The following is a 19460-nucleotide window of genomic DNA, read 5'->3' as shown; positions in this document are numbered from 1 at the left end:
GGGGCCGGATGGCGGAGCCAGATGCGATAAAAGCAAAGGGAGCCCTGAAGGGGGGCTGCGAAGAGGAGCGGTTTGCACAGCGGAGCTGGCGCGGAGAGCCCGGCAGGGCGGCTGCGGGAGGACGGGGCCAGCGCTGCGCGGGGCGCGCAGGTTGCGCCGTCGTGCGCGGTTTTGTTTTTTTTTTTTTATCGCGGGGCGATGTGCGTGCGGGCAGCGCTGCCTTTTTTCTTTTAGTTTCTTTCTCTTCCCGAGGAGGCCGGGGTGAGACGCCCCTTCCCCGGGAAGGGAAGGCCGAGGGTCCTACCTCCGAGCCCTGACACCGCCAAGGGCGGCTGGCAAGCGCTGCTCCCCTGCAAGAGGCATCGTCCGGAGGAGTTTAAACGGGAACAGATTTCGCCGCGCTCAGCCCCCTTCGTGCAAGACGGCCGGATAAAAGGACCGTGTAATTCTCGTAATTAGCACATAATTGCCCCCCTGACGGGTTAGGGACAGCGGCGACAAACTAAATTTAAGGGTGGGAGAAAAAAGAAAAAGAAAAACCAAGCCAACCTCCTAGAAATCTCGCAAACTAACCAAAAATTCTTCCAACGTTGCTACCCAGAGGAAAAAAAAAAAAAAAAAAGTGAAAAAATATTTTGGAGCCCCTCTGCCGTGGGGGCTCACCTTCGGTGTGGGTGGCAGGAACGAGGACACGGCGCTGCCTGAGAGCCGGCTCCGGCATTTTGTGGCGTGGGGGCACTCGATCGGAGGAGACATGGATCGAGGACCCCGTTGCGGGTGGGTCCGACAGTGTGGGGGGGAACAGGAGCTTTTGCCAGAACTTCCGGGCTCAGCCCCTTCGCCCGCTGCCTTTTGTGAGCCACCCAACAGCACCAAATTCCCCGAAGCCAGGGACAGCTCCAGGTAGCTCAGCACCAAGTCCAGGCAGGTGGATGCTATTTAAAGTCCCACTTTTTCTGCCAAAAGGAGCTTCGTGAGAAATCAAGGCAGGATGAAGCCCGTTTTCAGCAGGACTTCGCTTGTCTCCCACAGACCAGCCTATAGAGAATATGCCACTTCAGAGCGGAGACATTGATTTAATGCCTTGGGCTTGTACACAGAAAATATCAATCGACCGCCAGCGATAAGGCAGCAGGGCTCACATATCAGCTGAGGAGCACAGACCGTGTGTAATGGAAATATTCGGGGCGTAGGCAGTAAAAGGGTTTAAGCGGACCAACGCGGCTCCAAACCTCTCAGAGATAAGGAGCGGAGCCTGTCACGGATACAGCGTGTGCCCCGCCGCCACCCAGGCCGTATTCTTTCTTTTCCTTGGTGCGGGCACACGGTGGCCGAGGCAGGCAGTGACCCCCTGACATAGCAGGGGTGCGGATCGCGGCAAAAAGCAGGGTGTAGAGTAAGAGTTAGAAGTCAACGGGGGGGAAGAAACGTCCCCTGCTTTCCGCCCCGCTCCAAGCTGCCCGGCCTTAATCCCGTGCTCACGAAGACCCCGGTGCAAAACCAGGCTGCAAGTGGGCTCCATAGGAAAGAAAGAGAATCCCCCCCGCCCCATAATGTTCAGAGGGGAGCTTACGAGCGTCTCCTTCCAGCCGGACGGGTGGCTCCGCCCGGGGGGGAGCAGCCGGGGGCTGCGGGGTTTTTTGCCTTGCCAGAGCTCAGCCCCAGGCCACCGGCAAAGCAGGGAGCCGGCGGGCTACAGCCTCCGGCCGCCGCCGCAATTTATAGGGGAACTTCGCCTTTTCCTGCCCGGCAATTATCTCCAACCGGCCACGTGCGAGGGAGCGAAAACGGCTCATTTAGCGTCATTAAAGCCAAGCGGGGAGCCGGTCGGGGCGGAGGGGGATCTCTCCGTGAAGACTCCGGAGGATCTGGGCGCCGATGGAGCCCCCGGGTTGGGCAGGGGCCGGCAGCGCCGGGGGAGGCGGGCGGCGGGAGGGGGCCCCGGCTCCGGGCACCTCCGCACGGCCCCTGCTCTCCGCAGGTGGGGAGAGTCGATGGGATAAAAACAGCCCCCGGCACCCAAAATCGGGAAGGGGGGGAGAAAACCACGAGTGCCTCCCGGCTCATTTTAGGGGTCTGGATGGACAGCCCCGGCAGCTACATCGGCAAACGATGGCAGGGTGCGTGGTTATTGGAAGGAATTGATTTAAAATTTGCGGGACGGGAAGAGGAGGAAAAATATTTCCCGGGCAGTTTTTTCCGCAGAAACTAAGTCAATAAAAAGGAGGTCGTAAAAGAACGGCGCAGGAAAACACTCCAGTCTTTGGCGTAGCTTCAGATGTTGTTTCGAGTTGTGGAGCAGATACTGAATACTTGAATGGTACTGGTCCGTCAGCACAAACCAGAAATAAAGGAATTCCCTTGCTGTAACTCCAACTAGAGCGATTGGCTTTCTTTTAATTTTACAGCGATATTGTAGATAAAACGCTTGAGTGAGATAATAACGCACCTTGTATTATTTCTTCTCCGCTGTGATAAAACGGGATCTAGGCGGATGTGTGTGCCTGGACGTGTTTAATCACTCTAAAAAAAATGTTTTAAAAGAGACACTTAATAAATATACACTTCTCGTGTGCATTCAGGGCGATCATTTTAATTCGTGAAGAAGCAAATTATCCTCGCATAAACATGGGATGAAAAGTTCTCTCGGGAGGTGTATAGATGCATATATTGTATATATTAACATATATATAATTAATATGTATTTGTTTCCAGGGGAGACAAGTGGAAATATACACGACACACAATGACCAGGCGAAAATCACATCACAATAGTGCACAGAGAGTGACTGAGGTAAGGAATGTAGACGTAAGTCCTCGCAACACTCCCACGCTGCAATAGTGGGTTAGGAAATACAGGCTAATGGGTAATAGCTAAAATAAAAAATGAAATTAGTTTGATTATTTAAATGTCAGGGGCTGCATTGTAAAAAGGGTCATTTTTTCTCTTAATGCAAATCTGGGTTTCTTGGCTACCAGCAAATGCAGAGTAATAGCTACAAAATAATAATAGAATGTGCATTTTCTGCGATTTGCAGGTCTTTTCAGCGGGAGAAAAAAAAAATAGGGAAGAGTGGAAAATGGGAGGCGATAAGAAGAAAACCTGCCTTTGTTCTCTCTGGTTATTTTCTACTAATTATTCTGCCCATTGTGACAAAGTAGCAGTTAAGGATAGATTAGTGTAAATAACCTCGCATTTCACTCCCGAACCGCGCAACTTTCTGGCCCAAGCCTTGCCATGGTGTTTGTGTTTCTCCCCTTCACCTCAAACAGAAACTCATTGAGATTTCAGATCTTTGAACTTTGGACAGATCAAACTGCCAGCGCTCACCTTTGTCTCCACTCATTAGGATTTAAAACATATGTGGCCTCATGACGGGATCCATTTGTCTCTATGAGGGGAAAAAAAATGCAGTCTCCTCTCTTCCCCCCACCTCAAAACTCCTACATTTAGCTGAATTCATTGAAACGATCATTTCCCGGAATGGCGCCTCTGCTGTGAGAGCACTGCTCGGATGGGTTTTGCCCAGCCGGGTTGTTTTAGGCTCCTCGCCGGTTTCCGTCGTTATTTTGTCACTCCCGATTTATTATTGGCAATCTAATTTTCCTATCAAAGGCTCCTACACCTGCTCGTTATTCCGAGAGGGAGCTACCGGGAGAATGGGGAAATTATTATTATTACTATTATTATTATTACTATTATTACTATTATTATTATTATTACTATTATTATTATTACTATTATTATTACTATTATTTCTGCCCAGGGCGCTCCTTGGACGCCCCCCCGGCCGGGGCAGCTCCAGGGCGTCGCGGGGGCGGCACCGGGGCGGGCGGCAGCGGGCCCGGGCCCGGTGGGCTCTGGGGGCCGGGTGCGGAGCACGGGGAGCCCCTGCCACCCCCCCGGCCCCTCCTGCCCCTCACGGGCCCCTCCTGCCCGGCTGCGGAGCCCCGTCGGGTGGTGACAGCCGGCGGCACATGCCCACCTGTGGTCCAGCCCATTGTGGGGCTGCGACCCTCGTCCTTCGCCTTCACCCGGTGCCGGAGGGGGGGTGGGGGGGAGAACGGGGGCTTCTAGGGGGTTGGCATCCCCGGCCGGGCACGCTTCAGGAGGCTGCATTTCAGCTTGCGGCCACCTCTCGGCAGCGAAAGTGCGCCAGGGTCGTCCGTGGGGAAGATCATCCTGATCAAGCAGGTCAGGGGGCACTCGGGGTGCCAGTTGCCGTCGAGGCTCGGGGGGCTGCGGGGGGACCCCACGCTCCGCACGGGGCTCTCCCCGCACCCCCAGCCGGGGCTGGGATCCGCCGCACGGAGCCGGGGCTGGTCCGCTGGCAACAGCCATCCCCACGGCAAACACCGCCTTTGTGCCCTCTGCTTCTAAGTGCTCCCCGGTGAATCATCTACATTTGCGATCTACTGCGCAGCAGCTGAAATATATTTTCCCCTTTATTCTTTTTTTTTTTTTTTTTTTTTTTTTTTTCCCCGGGCCTGCCCGGCAGGTTGCTAACACACATTTCCTCCGGTTATGACTGGCGGAAAATGTAAACATGTTGGTGACCAGGAGGTGGGCCTCATTCTGAAAACCGGGATCTCTCCATAGTGACTCTCAGTAATGACCTCTTTAGCATAATAAAGCCCCCGGGGCGGGGAATCTTTGAACCGCGGGGCAGGAGATTGGAATAAGAGCATGTCTGAACTTATTCAAATGTATGCAACAAGTTTTCCAGTTCTGGGGTTATCTGATGTGACCAACAGACGTTTTCCCTCTGCCTTTTTTCCTTGCCTGGCTGCTTTATCTAAGGAAGACTTTACAAACTTCAGGTATGTCATGAAGTTGTCCGAAACGGCAAGGGAGAAGAAATAAAGCAACAAAACCGAGTCTCGGCTCCACGTTTAGCAGAAACAAATAAATAAAATAAGAGAAAGACTCCTGCCTGGGAAGAGGGGATGCCCTCGCCTCCAGACACACGTGCAGCAGCCCTAGCATCGCGCCCCAGCCCCCGGGAGCCCCGGCAGTAGGGCCGGGGGCTGGCAGCGGAGGGAAGCCCCCAGCCCGTCCCAGACCCCCCGGGTCCCCTCCCGGCCGGGAGCCGTGCAGCACCTCCTCGAGTCTCCCTTGAAAACACCCCCATGGGGGCATCGGGGTCCGGAGGAAGGGGGAGGAAAGAGCCGCTAGCCGGTGCACAGCTCCCCCCACCCCGCCCCCCAGGCAATTGTTCCCTTGAGCCCCTATTAATGCGGGACATATGTTATCCACAGGCAGTAGGCAGCGGTAAGGCTTCGCCATCTGACTTGTTGCTCAACTTACGAGGCGGTTCTCATCTTCTCATCAAAAGCCGCCGGTCTTTCTTCAGCCGTATGGACAAAAATGTGAACAACAATGCCCGCCTCCCTTCACTTCAAAAGCTGCCATCGCGGAGGCTACCCAGAGAATTTTCTCTCTGCCTTTCATTCCCGGTTTGAAAAAAGGCACTACAGGGCCAAGGCGCTCCTAATACTCTTTGATGGGGATTGAATTCATTATCTCCAATAACACAATTGTGCTTGGCCAACGAAAAGAGCAAAGTAATACTCATCTAGAATTAGAGAGCGGGGCTCAGAAGAAAGGGAGCGGGAGGGTGAGGGGGGTGGGGGCATTTCAAAGGGAAAGGGGGGGGGATGAGAAAACACCTATATCGAAAATCGGCTTGGAAGGAGGGGGTCCCCAGCAGTTTAAATTACAGAAGTGTATTAAGTGGTGCATTGTACGGATCAAGGCACGTTGGTGGTCCGACTGCGCATTCCTCCCTCGGCTGGCCGAGTGGACACCGGCCGGGTTAGAGGTTCCTGACATTTCCCTCGCCGGGCCGGCCGAGCCCCTCTGGCCGCCCCCTTCCCGGCTCTACCTGCCCTGCCTCGGCCCCGAGCCCGTCCCTGTGCCGGCGGGGCTGCGGGAGGGCTGCGGGGGGGGGTCCCCGCCTGGGGCCGCCGGCCCTCGGCCGGCTGCAGCCGAGGCACCTGCTGCGGTCCCCGCCTGCTCGCAGGCACCGGAGGGACGCTCTGAGCAGGGCTCGGGGAGGGGGCTCCAGCCCCAAACACGCCCCGGCACGGCTTAGGGCGACGGGCGGGCCAGCAAAGCCGGCGGGGGTCGGCGCCCCCGGGGCTCATCCCGGGCTACCGCCGGCCCCGGTCTCGTCGGGGGAGGGCAAGGGATGGCCGAGTGAATGAATGAATGAATGAAGGAGCGAGCGAGTGAATGAATGAACGGAGCGAATGAATGAAGAAGGCGCACGTAAATAAATAAATAATCGGGATAGAAAACCCACCCGATTGGAAAACCGCTGTGTTAATATGAGAGATTAAAATATTTGCCTGTTTGGCTTCCAGCGTAAATGTTTTCTATCGGATGTTAACCAAACAGGCTAATTTTCAAAGCCAAGCAAAACACCCCGAGGAGCGCTTAAAGGCATTGCACGTGGGGCGGGCGGCTGCGGGGCCTTGTGCGTGTCACACGCGGGTGCGGGCGGTGAGATGGGCTCGAGGTGCGACCTCCGCCTCTCGCATCTCTCTGCACGCCGGCGACACGCAGCCTTCCCACCGAGGAACCCATCCGCCTTTTCAAACTTCCCGGTGACTGCTGCGCGTCCCCCAAAGGGGACGAAGCCAATGCCTATCGGCTTCGGTGGGAGTCTTGCCCGAGTGAGGGACACTTGGCCAAAGGGGGAGAAAGAAGGAGAGAGAGAGATCATCTCTTCCATCCCCGTGGGGATTTCCTCATGTGCAATAATGCTGACCCTGTCGCCTTTCCTTTCACAAGACAAAGATGACCTTGACAGAACTGGTTTATGTGGATCCACACTCCTCCTTTTAAACACTCCCTGGGCAGGGGGTAGATTTTTTCTTTCTTTCTTTCTTTTTTTTTTTTCCTAATGAGTGTGGGCCGAGATTGCAGTGGCCACAGCAGAGTCCGAGGTTCAAGGATATCAGGATATTTCCCACTACGTGAAGTGCTTTGGGGTTTTATTTTTATTTGAGGGGCATGTGTGTTTATTAGTTTAAGAAATTTTTAAAAAAGAAAAATCGAGAATAATGTGGATATTCCCAGGGAAAACAGCAGCAAAATGCCTTGTTTTCTGCAGAACTAGGAGCAAACCTCACTTTCTGCTGAGGTCTCTTTAGACAAAGCATACACGTTAACTGGCTAACTAAGCATTTTACTGTTTGTAGTTTACCTCCCTGTGCATAATGACTCCTCCAAAGTATAGATTAAATGACCACATACTTCAAGAATTACCTTTTACAAGTCATTTTACCTTAACGATCAATGCGCCATTTATGCTTTTACACAATAGACTTTAATTGTTACAAGGGAGCTCTTTAGTCTACGAGAAATAATTTGTTTTGTGCTGTAGCACAAACAGGGGATTAGGAGTTCAGGTAAGGAATAAGCAGCAGCAACAACTTAATTCCTAGGCAACAAAGATCCTGCTTTCGCGCCAGACTTCTTTCTAGTAAAAAGCAGGACAGGGCACCATCTCCAGCTCGCTGGACCAGTCAGACATTAGGTAGCCTGCATTTCTTCCGTTTTAAATCAGTTCAGGGCTTCCCGCCCTTCATCCCTCCCAGGGCCAAAAGTTGCATGTAATACTATGCAGTGCTAAACAAAAATAAACAGAAGAGATTCGCCAAATTAAACACAATTCCCTCTTTTTTTTTTTTTAAATGTATTTTTAAAAATGTATTTAACACATAGGTTGAAGTAAGGTCTGTAGATTTATTTTTTACCAATCACGGCTGTATTTTCCGTGAAACAGATGCAGAGGCGATTGGATTTAAAATATCATAAATATCACTTTCATTTGGATTGATCGCTTTTTTTTTTTTTCTTTTTTTTTCCCCTCGCAATCTATCAGGCATAGAAAATGGAAAAAGCAGCCAGGTTTAGGACGGAGCCCCCTTCCCTGTGGTGCTGGCAGAGCATCACGATGCATCACCAATCCGCGGGGCGGCAAAGGGGGCTGCGAGGGGACACCCCCCCCTCCCCCCCTTATTTCTGAGCTTCTGCGGGAATTTCGGCGGAGGGGAAGCCGCGGGAAACCTTTCCCCTTTGGAAACAAGCCCAGCGAGGTGCGGACCCCAAACTCCGACCCGCGGGCTTCGCGGGCTTCAGCCTGCCCTGAAACCATGGCGGCGGGCGCCTGTTAAATTTGGCCTCAAGTCCAGGGCCCTGGGGGGGAGTCCCGAGGGTCCCCACGGCCGCCCTGGGAAGGGGTCGCAGTGGGGGCCGCCCCTGCGAAAAGGGGAAACCCTTTCTGCCTCATCCCTATTGGCGCCCTTTGGCAATAGCGAAGGTGGGACTGGCTGGGACCGTGCTCTCCCAGGCTGAAGAAGAGAGCAAACGCCCAAGCACAGAAAGTCAGGGACATGCAGGTTGATGCAGGGAAACCCGTTTTGTATGCCTGTGCGAGTGCAAGCCGTTTGGGAACCCAGATGGGTGGCAGAGACAGCCGAGAAAGAGCCGGCTGCTGCGTGGGAGCAGTGTCCGACTCCTCCTCCCCCCCCGAAAGCGTCCTTTATCTGCTCCTGCTTTGCGCACGAAGCCAGCTGAGATCCGGACACCCCCAGGCAAAGCGAAGAGGTGCTTCGGGATGCCGAGGGGCGGCTCCGCGCTCTGGCTCCGCTGCTGCCCCGGCCGCAGGGCCGGGGAGCCGGTGGGCAGCTCCCAGGCACCGACCGCGGCTTCCCCCCGCTGCAGAGCGTGTTGCAACCCATGTGTTACCGGAATGTAATAAGTAAATAAGACCTAATTAAATAAGAGCAATTCCAAGTGCCTCTAGGAGGTGCACAGCACTTGGCAGGATGGGACGGCGAGAGCCGGGCAGCATTTTTTTAACGCTGGTTTGGACGGTTACAGCTCAGAAAATGTGTACGTCTCCAGTCTCATCTGGATGCTATGAAGATACGTTTCTTTCACTAAAAATGAGCAAGGGAAACGATGTTTTTCACATATTGTCTGATAATGACAGCTCTTCACACAGTAGTTCTGAACTTTTTAGCAAATACTTCTTCACCTGGGAGACCGGGACTTTCAGTCTCCCCTACTGGCAGATTAGACAACACCTTTATGTCTCGGATAACACTCAAGACTTTAATATGCATTAATATGCTTTCTAAGGCATAATTGCGTTCCCACTATAAATATTGCCGCCATTCTAGAAATACAGGAATAGAATAAAAGCCTCAGTGTGTATTAGTCAGGAAAGACATTAGTGGAAATGAGTCGTTCCTTTTCAAATTCTTTATTTGGGAGGAAGCAAGGTCACTGTACTTAACCAGGTGGATTCTTTAAGCCAGGGCAGTCTAAGAACCATCAATGTATACATTTGGGATCGAATACTTCTCAACAGCCTGGTACTCCGGGCTGCAGCAAACACAGAGCACGTGTCGATGCAGTGGAGAAGTGCAACAGTCCTCCTCCCACGGCGGTGCCCACGCTGTTAGTAGGGGACAGAATAGAAGAGGGAAAACCAAAGAGAAACCATTATACTTAAAATGAATGAAAAGGAAAAAAAAATCTCGTTCTCATTTCTTCTCCTGTATGTATCAATAACGCCTTTCAATACTGAGCGGCAAACCACAGCTAAAACCCTCTGAAAACAGTCAGTACACAGACACACGAAGACACAGAGCTCTTTAATTTACGGAAGTCGCAGGCTCGAGCTCTCCTCATCTGCAAGGACCTGTGCTCCATAGGCTTTGCGGTTTGGCACATGCATCACGCCTGAGCCAGCATGAACACAGCAGGAGACGTGAAAAATCAGAGATCTAGGTGGAAAAAAAATAAGAGTATACAAAATAATACAATAACACCGGTTTAAGTTACAAAATGTTTTCTGGGTTGCTAAACATCAGGGCACCTCGCGGCAGGAAGGAAAGCTCTTTGCGGGGTGCTTTTGAGGAAGAAGGTACGGGAACAGGGCTGTGGGGAGGGGGGGGGCGCGGTCTGTGGGGCTCCCCGGGATTCCCCCCTCCGTCCCCGCTTCCCTCCCTCCTCTTTCCTGCAGGCGCGCACCAGCCCGTGATGGGGCTGCCATTGGCGGCAGAGGCACTGGGGGTGCCGGGGATGTGGCACAACTTGCCAACCTGCCACTGTGCTGTAGTCCTGCCCACCCCCTGCGCCCTTCTGGCTCCTTAAAGCCAGGGCTGAGCCCCCCCGCCCCGACAGCCCCGGCTGCTGAGTCAGCGCCGGGTAGCGGCCGGAGGGATTTCCTCCTCCTCCTCCTCCTCCTCCTCCTCCTCCCGCCGCCAGCCAAGCCGCTCCGGAGGCTCTGCTTTTCCCCGGAGACCCCCGCACTTGGGAGCTGCAGCTGCCCAGGGGTGTACCTCGGTACCTCCCAGCCTGCCCGTAGGATCTGGGCACTCGTTTCTTTTAGCACGAGTAACCGTTCTTCTCATCAGCGGCGTTCTTAAAACAAACAAACAAGAATTAAAAAAACAACGCGTCTAAAGCTGGCTTCGATACACGCCAGTGCCCCCCCCCCCCCGTAGTAACCGCGAGATGAAGGCACCTCCACGCCAAGGGGTTTGCAGCGTGTGTGAAAATGCCAGCCCCGCCGAGGGTGGATGTGAAATCTGATCTTGCCTCGGGTTCAACCGAAAGACCGAAATGATTCATGCTTGACCGTGTCTCCTTGATATTTCTTATTTATTTTTTTTCCTGCTTCCTCCCTCCTGTCTCCCGGTGCACGCTCCTTCTAAGGGGTCCTTCAAACACTCGAGGAGAGTAGGAACAATGCTATATGCAGTATTTCCTTGAAGGGTTTTATTGCAGTCCATCTGAAACAAAAACAAACAGCATTTCGCAAAACTTTTCTTTGAAAGAAAAGCAGCCGGCGGTTGTTAAAAGAGGGGAGGATACATGGCAAGTTATTCGTGCATTTAATAGCATCCTCTCTTTCCTTGTGAGCTGCACTAAATTTGGTCTTTATTTCGAGCAGCAATCATGAACGTCTGATTCCCGCCTTCAGTTTTAAGATGTTTGCTCCCTAGATGATGGACATTTTATTTTATTTTTTTTGCTGGCAGGGTGACACCACCCACTGCCCTCCACCAGGTGTGTGCCACGTCTGCCTGCAGGTGAAGGGAGACAGTGCTTAGCAAAAAGGGCAACATAAGGCTCACATAAACCCTTGAGAAGTGGTAAGAGCGGAGCATGAGGGAGGTGGGGATGGGAATAATGAGCAACGAGTGCCTGGAGGAAGCAGGATGTGGAAGGGAGGGATATAAAGCAGAAGGTGAACAGAGGCAGGTGGGCCAAGTAGTTACCAGTCAGGAGAAATTGAGGGAGGCTGGGAGTGGGAGAGGACTGCAGGGAGCAGATGGCTGATGGGAGCCAGGGGACAGCATAAAGGTGGACCGCACCTGGAGCAGCTGTCTGCCTGTTCTAGGAAGCAAAAAGTAATGGGAAGGCAATACACTGGCTGTTCCTCCCATCCAGACAACAGGAGACATGCAGTGGAAGTCCGCCTCTGAACAGCAAACAAGGAAGCTTGCTGTTTTATGTGTGTGTTTAAGGGTGAATTTTGACCCTGAGCTGACGTCATGCAAATCAAGGGTTGGCTGCTTCTCTCTAAAGGAGAAAGAAATCCAAGGAATCGGGATAAAACCAAGAGTTACTAATGGTTAAAATTAGTACACCTGCTTTGGGGTGTAGGGAGAGGCTGGCTCAGGGCTTCTGAAGCCTCTGTCCCCTTTGCCAGCAGCCAGGGCTAAGAGGGCTGCTTGCTCACCCTGCTCCTCACTAGGCCCTTTCTAAGCCAGTCCCTGCTACTGCACTGCACAGTCTAAGGACTAGCAAGATAGGATCGTTAGGTGTTTCTTGCTATTGTAGTGTCACCTTGTCTCCAAGCTGGTTTTAAAGCATGTAAGAGCATGTGGAGCCTACTACTGCAAAAGTTACAAAGCTATAAGCAATAGAGACGCAGGTTAGATAAGGGGCTGGCTGGGTGGAGCTGGTGAACAATGCACGAAAGTGCTTTTCTTTCACCGATCTTGGTTCAAATTAAGGTTAAATTCCAAGGGGAGTAAATTTTTTTTTCTCTCTCTCTCTCCACCTCTCTCTTTCTCTCTCTCCAGGAAGAGATTTTAAAGGGCATCATTTTCAGTTAAAAAAAAAATCACAAAGAAAGATACATGTTAATACAAATGTAGCATTCCACAGAGCGGAGCTCAGAGCAGTGGTGTCGCACCCACAACTTTTATTCAGCCGAGGCAAGATCAGTAGTTTCAGCACCTGGCAGGAGCAGGGTTGATCCTGCTGTCAAGAACCGGCTATAGAAAAGCAGGACTTATACAAGCCACAGGGTCTATACAGAAAAAATGCTGATATACAGGAGTGGGAGAAGGGATTATGAAAATAATACACGGAGTTCAAGCAATTTTTACTAAAATGACAATGTTCTTTTTATGGCATGAAAATCTGAAGGCAAATTAAAATCTTATCTATGCATGCATATAACAGAAGGAAATGGAATATGAATTTGCTATTAAATCTACAAATTTAGGTGCTGTCTTGAAAGGAAAGAGCAACAAGGCTTCCACATGGCCCTCTCAGACCTGTTTTTGTTGAAGAAAAAAAAAAAAAAACTTGGATCAGCTTCTTCACAAAGCAAACTTCATGGAATTTGTTTTGTAACCTGTCCATCACTAATTTTCTGCTTTAGTGTCGATGTTCCAGGGCACTGTAAGGAAGCGTGATGCATTCTGTGTCCTTCTACAATCTGAAAAGAGAAATGCAGTTTCTCTTGTGATAAGAGCTCCCCAAAGAGCAGGGGCAAAGGTGGCACACATTTAATGCTGGCTTTTCTTTGGTATGACAAGAGCTCTTGAAAAAATCAAAGGGGAAATCTGTGGTCTTGATCCCCTGATGCAGTAAGAGTTTGCTGCAGGGGGGGTTCGTGGCTTTCAGAGGAGCCCCGGGACCCCTGCCCGCACACTGCTCCAAGCAGAGGGGTGCAGCCAGCTCCACCGTGCTCAGAGCCATTTGTCCGCCCTGGGACTGCTTTTGTCTGCTAAGAAATACGAGACCTTTAAATGTGTCACATGCCAGTATGTGCTACCATCCCTCCCCTCAGTAATAAGACTTATCGGCCACATGTCCAGTACATACTGCAGAAACAAACAAACTCTTTTCTGAGCTTTCTCTCTTTTTCCTGATCAAAATCAAATATTATGCTCACATCACTAAAGTGAGTGTTCTTAATATCGACCTTCAGTAGCTTCTTGTTACCACAAGAAGGCTGCAGCATAGACTGAAGAAGTGAATACTTCATGTATCTTACATAGCTTTGCAGCCCCCAAGGTAGCAGTGTCAGGTGTATTTCAATCAACGTGTTAATGTTCCTAACAATACTTTGGTCAAAAATTCTTGCCTCTTCATGCTAGTCATCTAGATAACTTTTCTTTCAATTGCTGCAGAGCACACAGCTCCGATATCATTGCTTATTCAAACAGTATTCATTTAGGGTCCATCAGTGGCATAACTGATGTTAGTGCCATCCACTACTGATCGACCTGAAAGCTCAGTTACGACCCAGCAGCTGGATACCCCTCTGGTCGTGATGGAGTACTGCTGTCAGCTATGGTAAAACTCGAGTGAATTCAAGGTATGGCCTCATATTTCGTGAAGGGTCTGTCTGGGACAGTGAGTTCTCCGTGCTGGCATTCAGCTCTGCAGTTCTGTTCCCGTGACACCCCTGAGTCCTATTTTTGACCTCGTCTCTCCTAACCATCAGCAGGGACGTTTCTCCCTCCCGTTCATGGCCAGTGCAGTATCACCATGACAATGAGTGGCTGTCATCCCTCACTGCCAGCCCTGCCTGCCTCTGGGAGCAGCTCCCTGTCATGCTGGTGCCACCAGCAGCTTCGCGCCCTGCCCATCAGACCTGCCCCCGACACCACTTCTTTCCATTCGCATTCCACTAACCTCCTCTACCCAGCCACTATTCTTGCCATCCTTTGACTTAGCTCAAGTTACAGTGTAATTAAAATCACCATGGAACACAACTAAACCAACAAGATTGACTGCACAATCACTTTTTTTTTTTTTCCCATAGCAGCCTTACTAGACATCTTCCTTGCTTCAGCTTTTGTGACTTTCAGATGGCTATGACAGGCAGCTATTTCTTTCCATTACTGGGACCATTCATGGTCCAGCAATAAAAATAAAGGATACAGGAATCAGCATTCAAGAAGCATAGCTTACTAAAATGAGACTTCCACATCTATTTTATCATCTTTTGTTCAGCTTACACTTGCATTATTGTTTTGTACGTCGGATCAGTTTCTGTCTGGTCTCTCCCACATCCTGAAAATGTTAAAGGAAGAATGGACCACAAATACATGTCTCTGAATGGCTCTCTAGCTCTACTTTTATTCTTGCTCAGGTTGTTCCTTCTCATTGTAGTGCTCTCTTTCCATCCTCTCTCAGAAGTTGATTTTTTTTTCTCACTTAGGTGCCAACTTATTCCTGCTGTATTTCAACCCCCTCTTTTTCTCCTTTCCCATGTTCTTGTCCTTTCCTTTGTAATCCCTCTCCCCTCTTCCTTTATTCTGCCACCACACCCTGCTCATCCTTCAGTCCCTGCGCTCCTTTCTTCTCTTTTTTTTCCCCCCCTTTATCTCCCTCCAACCTCACTTTTATTGAGGTAATTTATTTTGACTCCAGATACAATCTGCTGTCTGAATTGAAGGCAGGTTCCTTTAACACCATGGAGACAAGGTCATGCAACTGACTCGAGGATGCAGAGCATGCTTACAGGGTGGGAGACTGCATCACTGGGTGGACATGCTGGGTATCCCACCAAGCACGAGGTCCTGGGTGGTGCTGTGCCTTAGCAAATGAGCATGGTCCTTGGGATCAGGAGAAGGACAGGGAGAGATCAGCTTCATACAGAGCATGTCTGAGACCAGGAAAGCAGTAGTGTCCAATTCAAGTATCCCCACACCCAAGAATCAGTAAGGATTCCAGAATGCCTTCTTGTCTGAGCAATATCTGGTAGGTGATATCAGAAGCTCCCCTTGCTCAGTTTATCCAACAAAAGGCAGTCTATTAATGGTCTCCAGTTGTCAAAACGGGGAAGGATTTGGGAGAGTAAATCACTCTTTAACTCCACAGAAAAAAGAAGAGTAATGAGATCTTCTGGTCTGGAGATGACAGAAGAGACAGACAGTCTAGAAAACAAGTTCAATAACAGCAGTGGGTTCTCCACGCTCTATAGTCAGGGATCTGTAATTCCCCTCATGTGTGCAGTTCCATGTGAAGACCTGGGACCAGCTTTAAGGGAAGCCACTCTGTAACAGACCAAGGTGTGATGGAATTAATGCCAGCCTGGTTGGCATCCAGCTTTACCAGGGTGAGTTCAACGGAAAAGCAACAGTATATTAAGGAGGAGAAGGAGCTTTCCATGGGTTTTTTACCTGTTGAGCCACTCTATCAGTGTTTTCCACCTTTACAAAAAGCAATAGCTGTTCAAGCCAAGGCAATCTTTTTCTTTGTGCTGAACTATACCATATGCACGTATTATAATCACTATAAACCGACCTGTTAGCTAGCTAGACACATGTTGTATATGAATCACTTAGGTAGAAGAGTAACTAAATAGGAACCAAAGACATAATTTACAGGTTTGGCAGGCTGGGGGCGGGGTGGGGTGGAAGGCGGGAACAGGACATGCCTATGACAGGTGGTGGTATATCTCCTACACATCCTGGGTCAAGAGGGTAATATGTGGTTCAGCCTGCCAGACCTTGGCTCACTTTACTACTAGTGGAGAGCAATAGTCACAACAGCCAGTTAGGCACCTGCAGCAGGTGGTTTGAGAAGAGCCCTAAGAAGATAAAATGCCAACAGCAGTGAAAAAAAAGAAATCAGACATTTAATGAGATAACAGATAGCAGCTCACCTGATAACGAATGGTTGGCTCCACAGGAAATGAGTCTGTGCAAGGGTGGTGAGGTTCTGTATGAAACTCTTTGTGACATGCAATATTAGTCATTCGCAGATCAAATCTCAATGACTGGAAATTTACAAGAATAATGCTATTACTGAAAATCAGGGAAGATAGCTACAACAGGCAGTTGTGGCTTAGCTGTATAGGAATGTTGAGAACGGTCCTGTGGGATTTCACAAAAATACACTGATGAAAGCATATTTTCTTTAGGCACAGGCAGTTCAGATTTATAAGAGTCTTACTCTAGTGGCTGTTAGAGCTCTTGGGAAATAAAGTTATCATGAGCAGACAAGCAAAATATGGAGGGAGCAGGGCATTTAGCTGCTTGAAAAGCAATTGAGCTGAGTTTCTCCATTATGTGATCAAAGCAGAGCAAAACTGTGAAGCTTTCTGGCCTCTACTCCAGTCATGTGATGGCAGCCACTACTGTATTCAGATGTTTGATGCTGTATTTCTGCAGATGAGAGCCCTGCCTGTCCCTCTCCACAGATATCCCTGCACACTGGCAGCACAATCCTTAGTCAAGACTGCTTAACACAGAGAACAGCCTGAGTTTACACATCTTTGCTCTCCTGCACTTCAAGCTATCAGGAGGGGAGCAAACTCTCATCCAAAAGTACCATACCTGTATGCAGCTAGTCCCATATGCAATGCCTTCGGGTCAGGATGGAGAACTACTCTTTTGGACAGAAGAAGCTGTGGCTTTGCAAGACAGAGTGTAATTGTTAGAAATGTTGTGAAGAAGAGCTGTGCATGGCCAGAGGTGGCATTTCACATGCACACGAGCCACAGTAAGATTTTACATCTGGACACACAATGCCTGCACCAGTAGAGATGTTAAGAAAACCTTCAGTCTAGTTTAGTCAAGTCCGATCAGGTCCAGTGTGAAGACATCCAACACGCAATCAAATATATATTTAGCCATTTATTTTACCAATCTATGGGAGAAAGTACTATTATTATTATTTTTAAACAGGTGCTGAGATTTCTTGATGAAAACCTTAAAAGGTCTCAATATTTACTATTTTGATATGATTACTTTTATGCCATATTTATACCAAAACAGCCTTAGTTGATAGGACAACTGCCATTTCTATTACTCAACCTGTGAGAAGCAAAGGGGACACTGCCAATTGTACATATTGGTTATACAGTGACCAAACCAGCTAAACGTTAATTAGGAATGTTGTCTTATTCAAAATTTAGAACCAAAGTAGCTTGCCCTATCAAACAAGAATATAGTGGAAAAAAAATGAACAAAACCAAATTTCAACACATTTTCTAGCCTTATGCTCTCACATCAACTTTAGCCTTAGTGAGACACCTACATTCAGAGATTTTAAAAGCTCTGCTGTGCTTTGACTTCCACTTCTTTGGTTATGCAAAGCAAAGCATTTCTGTCACTCAGTGACAATCATTATTTTTTTAATCTGAAGCAGACTAAGCTTCCACACTTGTGCATTTTTTTTCCCCAAAATTCCTTTCTGCTGTTCTGCTCAAACTGTAATTTCTATCCTTCACTTTTCCTTTTTGCTGTTCTGCTCAAACTGTAATTTCTATCTTTCACTTTTCCTTTTTGCTGCTTTAGCACCAATAGGGCAGTCCCAGAGTCCTGATTTGTGTCTTCCTTGCCTGACAGGAAGAAAAATCCAAGCTGAAGCTATGATTTACTTACATCTTTCTCAGTTTGCTGACTGGATCATACATTGAGAATTCATAACTCTAGGTCCAAAATGCATGATGTGGTATTTTGGAGCCCCACATGTCCTATGACATGGATATGGAACCCTACATTTTTGGACTGTGTGTGAGGCTAGTGTCCTCTCTAGTAAGAATACAGTTAAGTGGTAGATTTGTTTTGCCATACTGGAGGTCATAGCTTGAAGCGTTTCATTTGTGCACCTCCATTTTAAAACAAGTTTATATAACAAATGCCATAGCAGATCACATTTCAAGTCTTTATCTATTCTTGCATCTCCCTCTCTTGCTTAACTGTACCACTGATGTTTGGCAACCTTAATTTGTAATATTGATGTTCTCCCTGCATTAGTAGAGTGCTAGGGGTGAGAAATATTTTTTCTCTACGTAAAGTGGAGGAAACATAGCTGATAATTTTATAGAGTATATTAGGGCAGTAAATGGGAGCGATATGAGTGCTATGAGCATGTGTTGATGGAGACTTCCTACTGTTTGTTATTCTATTTCTAGTCTAGTATACTTCTACAGAGGCTGCATCTGAGTCAAGTATGTTCTCTGAATAATCTAAATATCCAGGTGAAGAAAGTAGTTAACTTTTTGAAACTGACTTTCACGTGGAGATATTTGAAATCTTGCTTAGATTTCCAGTTAGACATCAATATCCTCATTTCTCATAGACTGATATTTGTAAGCAGTTTACCTATTTGATCACAAAGAACTTATGAAATAGCAGCACAATAGTGAAAGCCAAACACAAATGAACAAAGGTCCTGAGGCTTCAGACAACGAATTAGAGTAGTGTCAAAGTAGTTTTTCATTTTTGCATCTTGAGCTCCCTTCCCTTCCCCTCCCTTCCCTTCCCCTCCCTTCCCCTCCCTTCCCTTCCCCTCCCTTCCCTTCCCCTCCCTTCCCCTCCCTTCCCTTCCCCTCCCTTCCCCTCCCTTCCCTTCCCCTCCCTTCCCCTCCCTTCCCTTCCCCTCCCTTCCCCTCCCTTCCCTTCCCTTCCCTTCCCTTCCCTTCCCTTCCCTTCCCTTCCCTTCCCTTCCCTTCCCTTCCCTTCCCTTCCCTTCCCTTCCCTTCCCTTCCCTTCCCTTCCCTTCCCTTCCCTTCCCTTCCCTTCCCTTCCCTTCCCTTCCCTTCCCTTCCCTTCCCTTCCCTTCCCTTCCCTTCCCTTCCCTTCCCTTCCCTTCCCTTCCCTTCCCTTCCCTTCCCTTCCCTTCCCTTCCCTTCCCTTCCCTTCCCTTCCCTTCCCTTCCCTTCCCTCCCCTCCCCTCCCCTCCCCTCCCCTCCCCTCCCCTCCCCTCCCCTCCCCTCCCCTCCCCTCCCCTCCCCTCCCCTCCCCTCCCCTCCCCTCCCCTCCCCTCCCTTTCCCTTCTAATAATTATTTTATCAAAAATATACCATAGTTTCCACCCTTTGAATTCTTTGGGAAAGCATTACATTTGTCAATTTTATGTGAAATGCAGTGTGCACATTCATGTATGAGTGTTAATCATTGTAAATTCATGTAATGTATTCTGCAAGGTTTATCAGGTGTGACCAATTCTACCAGGTATGTTGCTGCTTTACCATATGATAATGGATCTGCTTCTACCACATTCAGAAGCTGTTCAAATACCTAGGAGCTCCTGTGAATGTGGCAGTATTTGGACCTTTGGCCCAAGGTAACCATGGAGGAAACATGCCAAACGCCTCCTGATGACAGCTTCTCAGAAAGGGGTGTGACCCTTCGCAGTCGGCTGTTGACTGGGCAACACACCAAAGCATGTGCAC

General features: G+C 49.4%; 1 protein-coding gene and 1 long non-coding RNA gene across 6 annotated transcripts in view; one reads left to right on the top strand and one right to left on the bottom strand.

Moving 5' to 3' along the window:
- The first annotated feature begins 97 nt into the window (after positions 1–97).
- Positions 98–19460, top strand: part of LOC308195479 (uncharacterized protein) — a 62023-nt gene continuing 42660 nt past the window's right edge. Inside the window, exons 1-3 of one of the 3 annotated variants that reach the window (XM_080592978.1) lie at positions 98–1981; positions 2716–2794; positions 4802–7059. In XM_080592978.1, the coding sequence (XP_080449104.1) occupies positions 1554–1981; positions 2716–2794; positions 4802–4864 (570 nt within the window). In that variant the 5' untranslated portion in view covers positions 98–1553 and the 3' untranslated portion in view covers positions 4865–7059. Of the gene's footprint in view, positions 2121–2715; positions 2795–4801; positions 7060–19460 lie in introns of those variants that run through there. The other 2 variants (XM_080592979.1, XM_080592977.1) reach the window with 2 other exon arrangements.
- Positions 9263–18571, bottom strand: LOC308195480. Of its 3 annotated transcripts, none has more exons than XR_013951529.1 (5): positions 11161–18571; positions 10548–10815; positions 10363–10444; positions 9682–9804; positions 9263–9473 (listed from the first exon to the last, which is right to left on the bottom strand). It is a non-coding gene; the product is annotated as an uncharacterized lncRNA (long non-coding RNA). The 3 variants fall into 3 exon arrangements; XR_013951530.1 differs by having other exon boundaries at positions 11401–18571; XR_013951528.1 differs by having other exon boundaries at positions 10548–18571.

Source organism: Anser brachyrhynchus (assembly GCF_964034855.1).
Source record: "Anser brachyrhynchus genome assembly, chromosome: 5".
NCBI classification, from domain to species: Eukaryota; Metazoa; Chordata; class Aves; order Anseriformes; family Anatidae; genus Anser; species Anser brachyrhynchus.
This window is presented reverse-complemented; position numbering and strand designations above follow the sequence as displayed.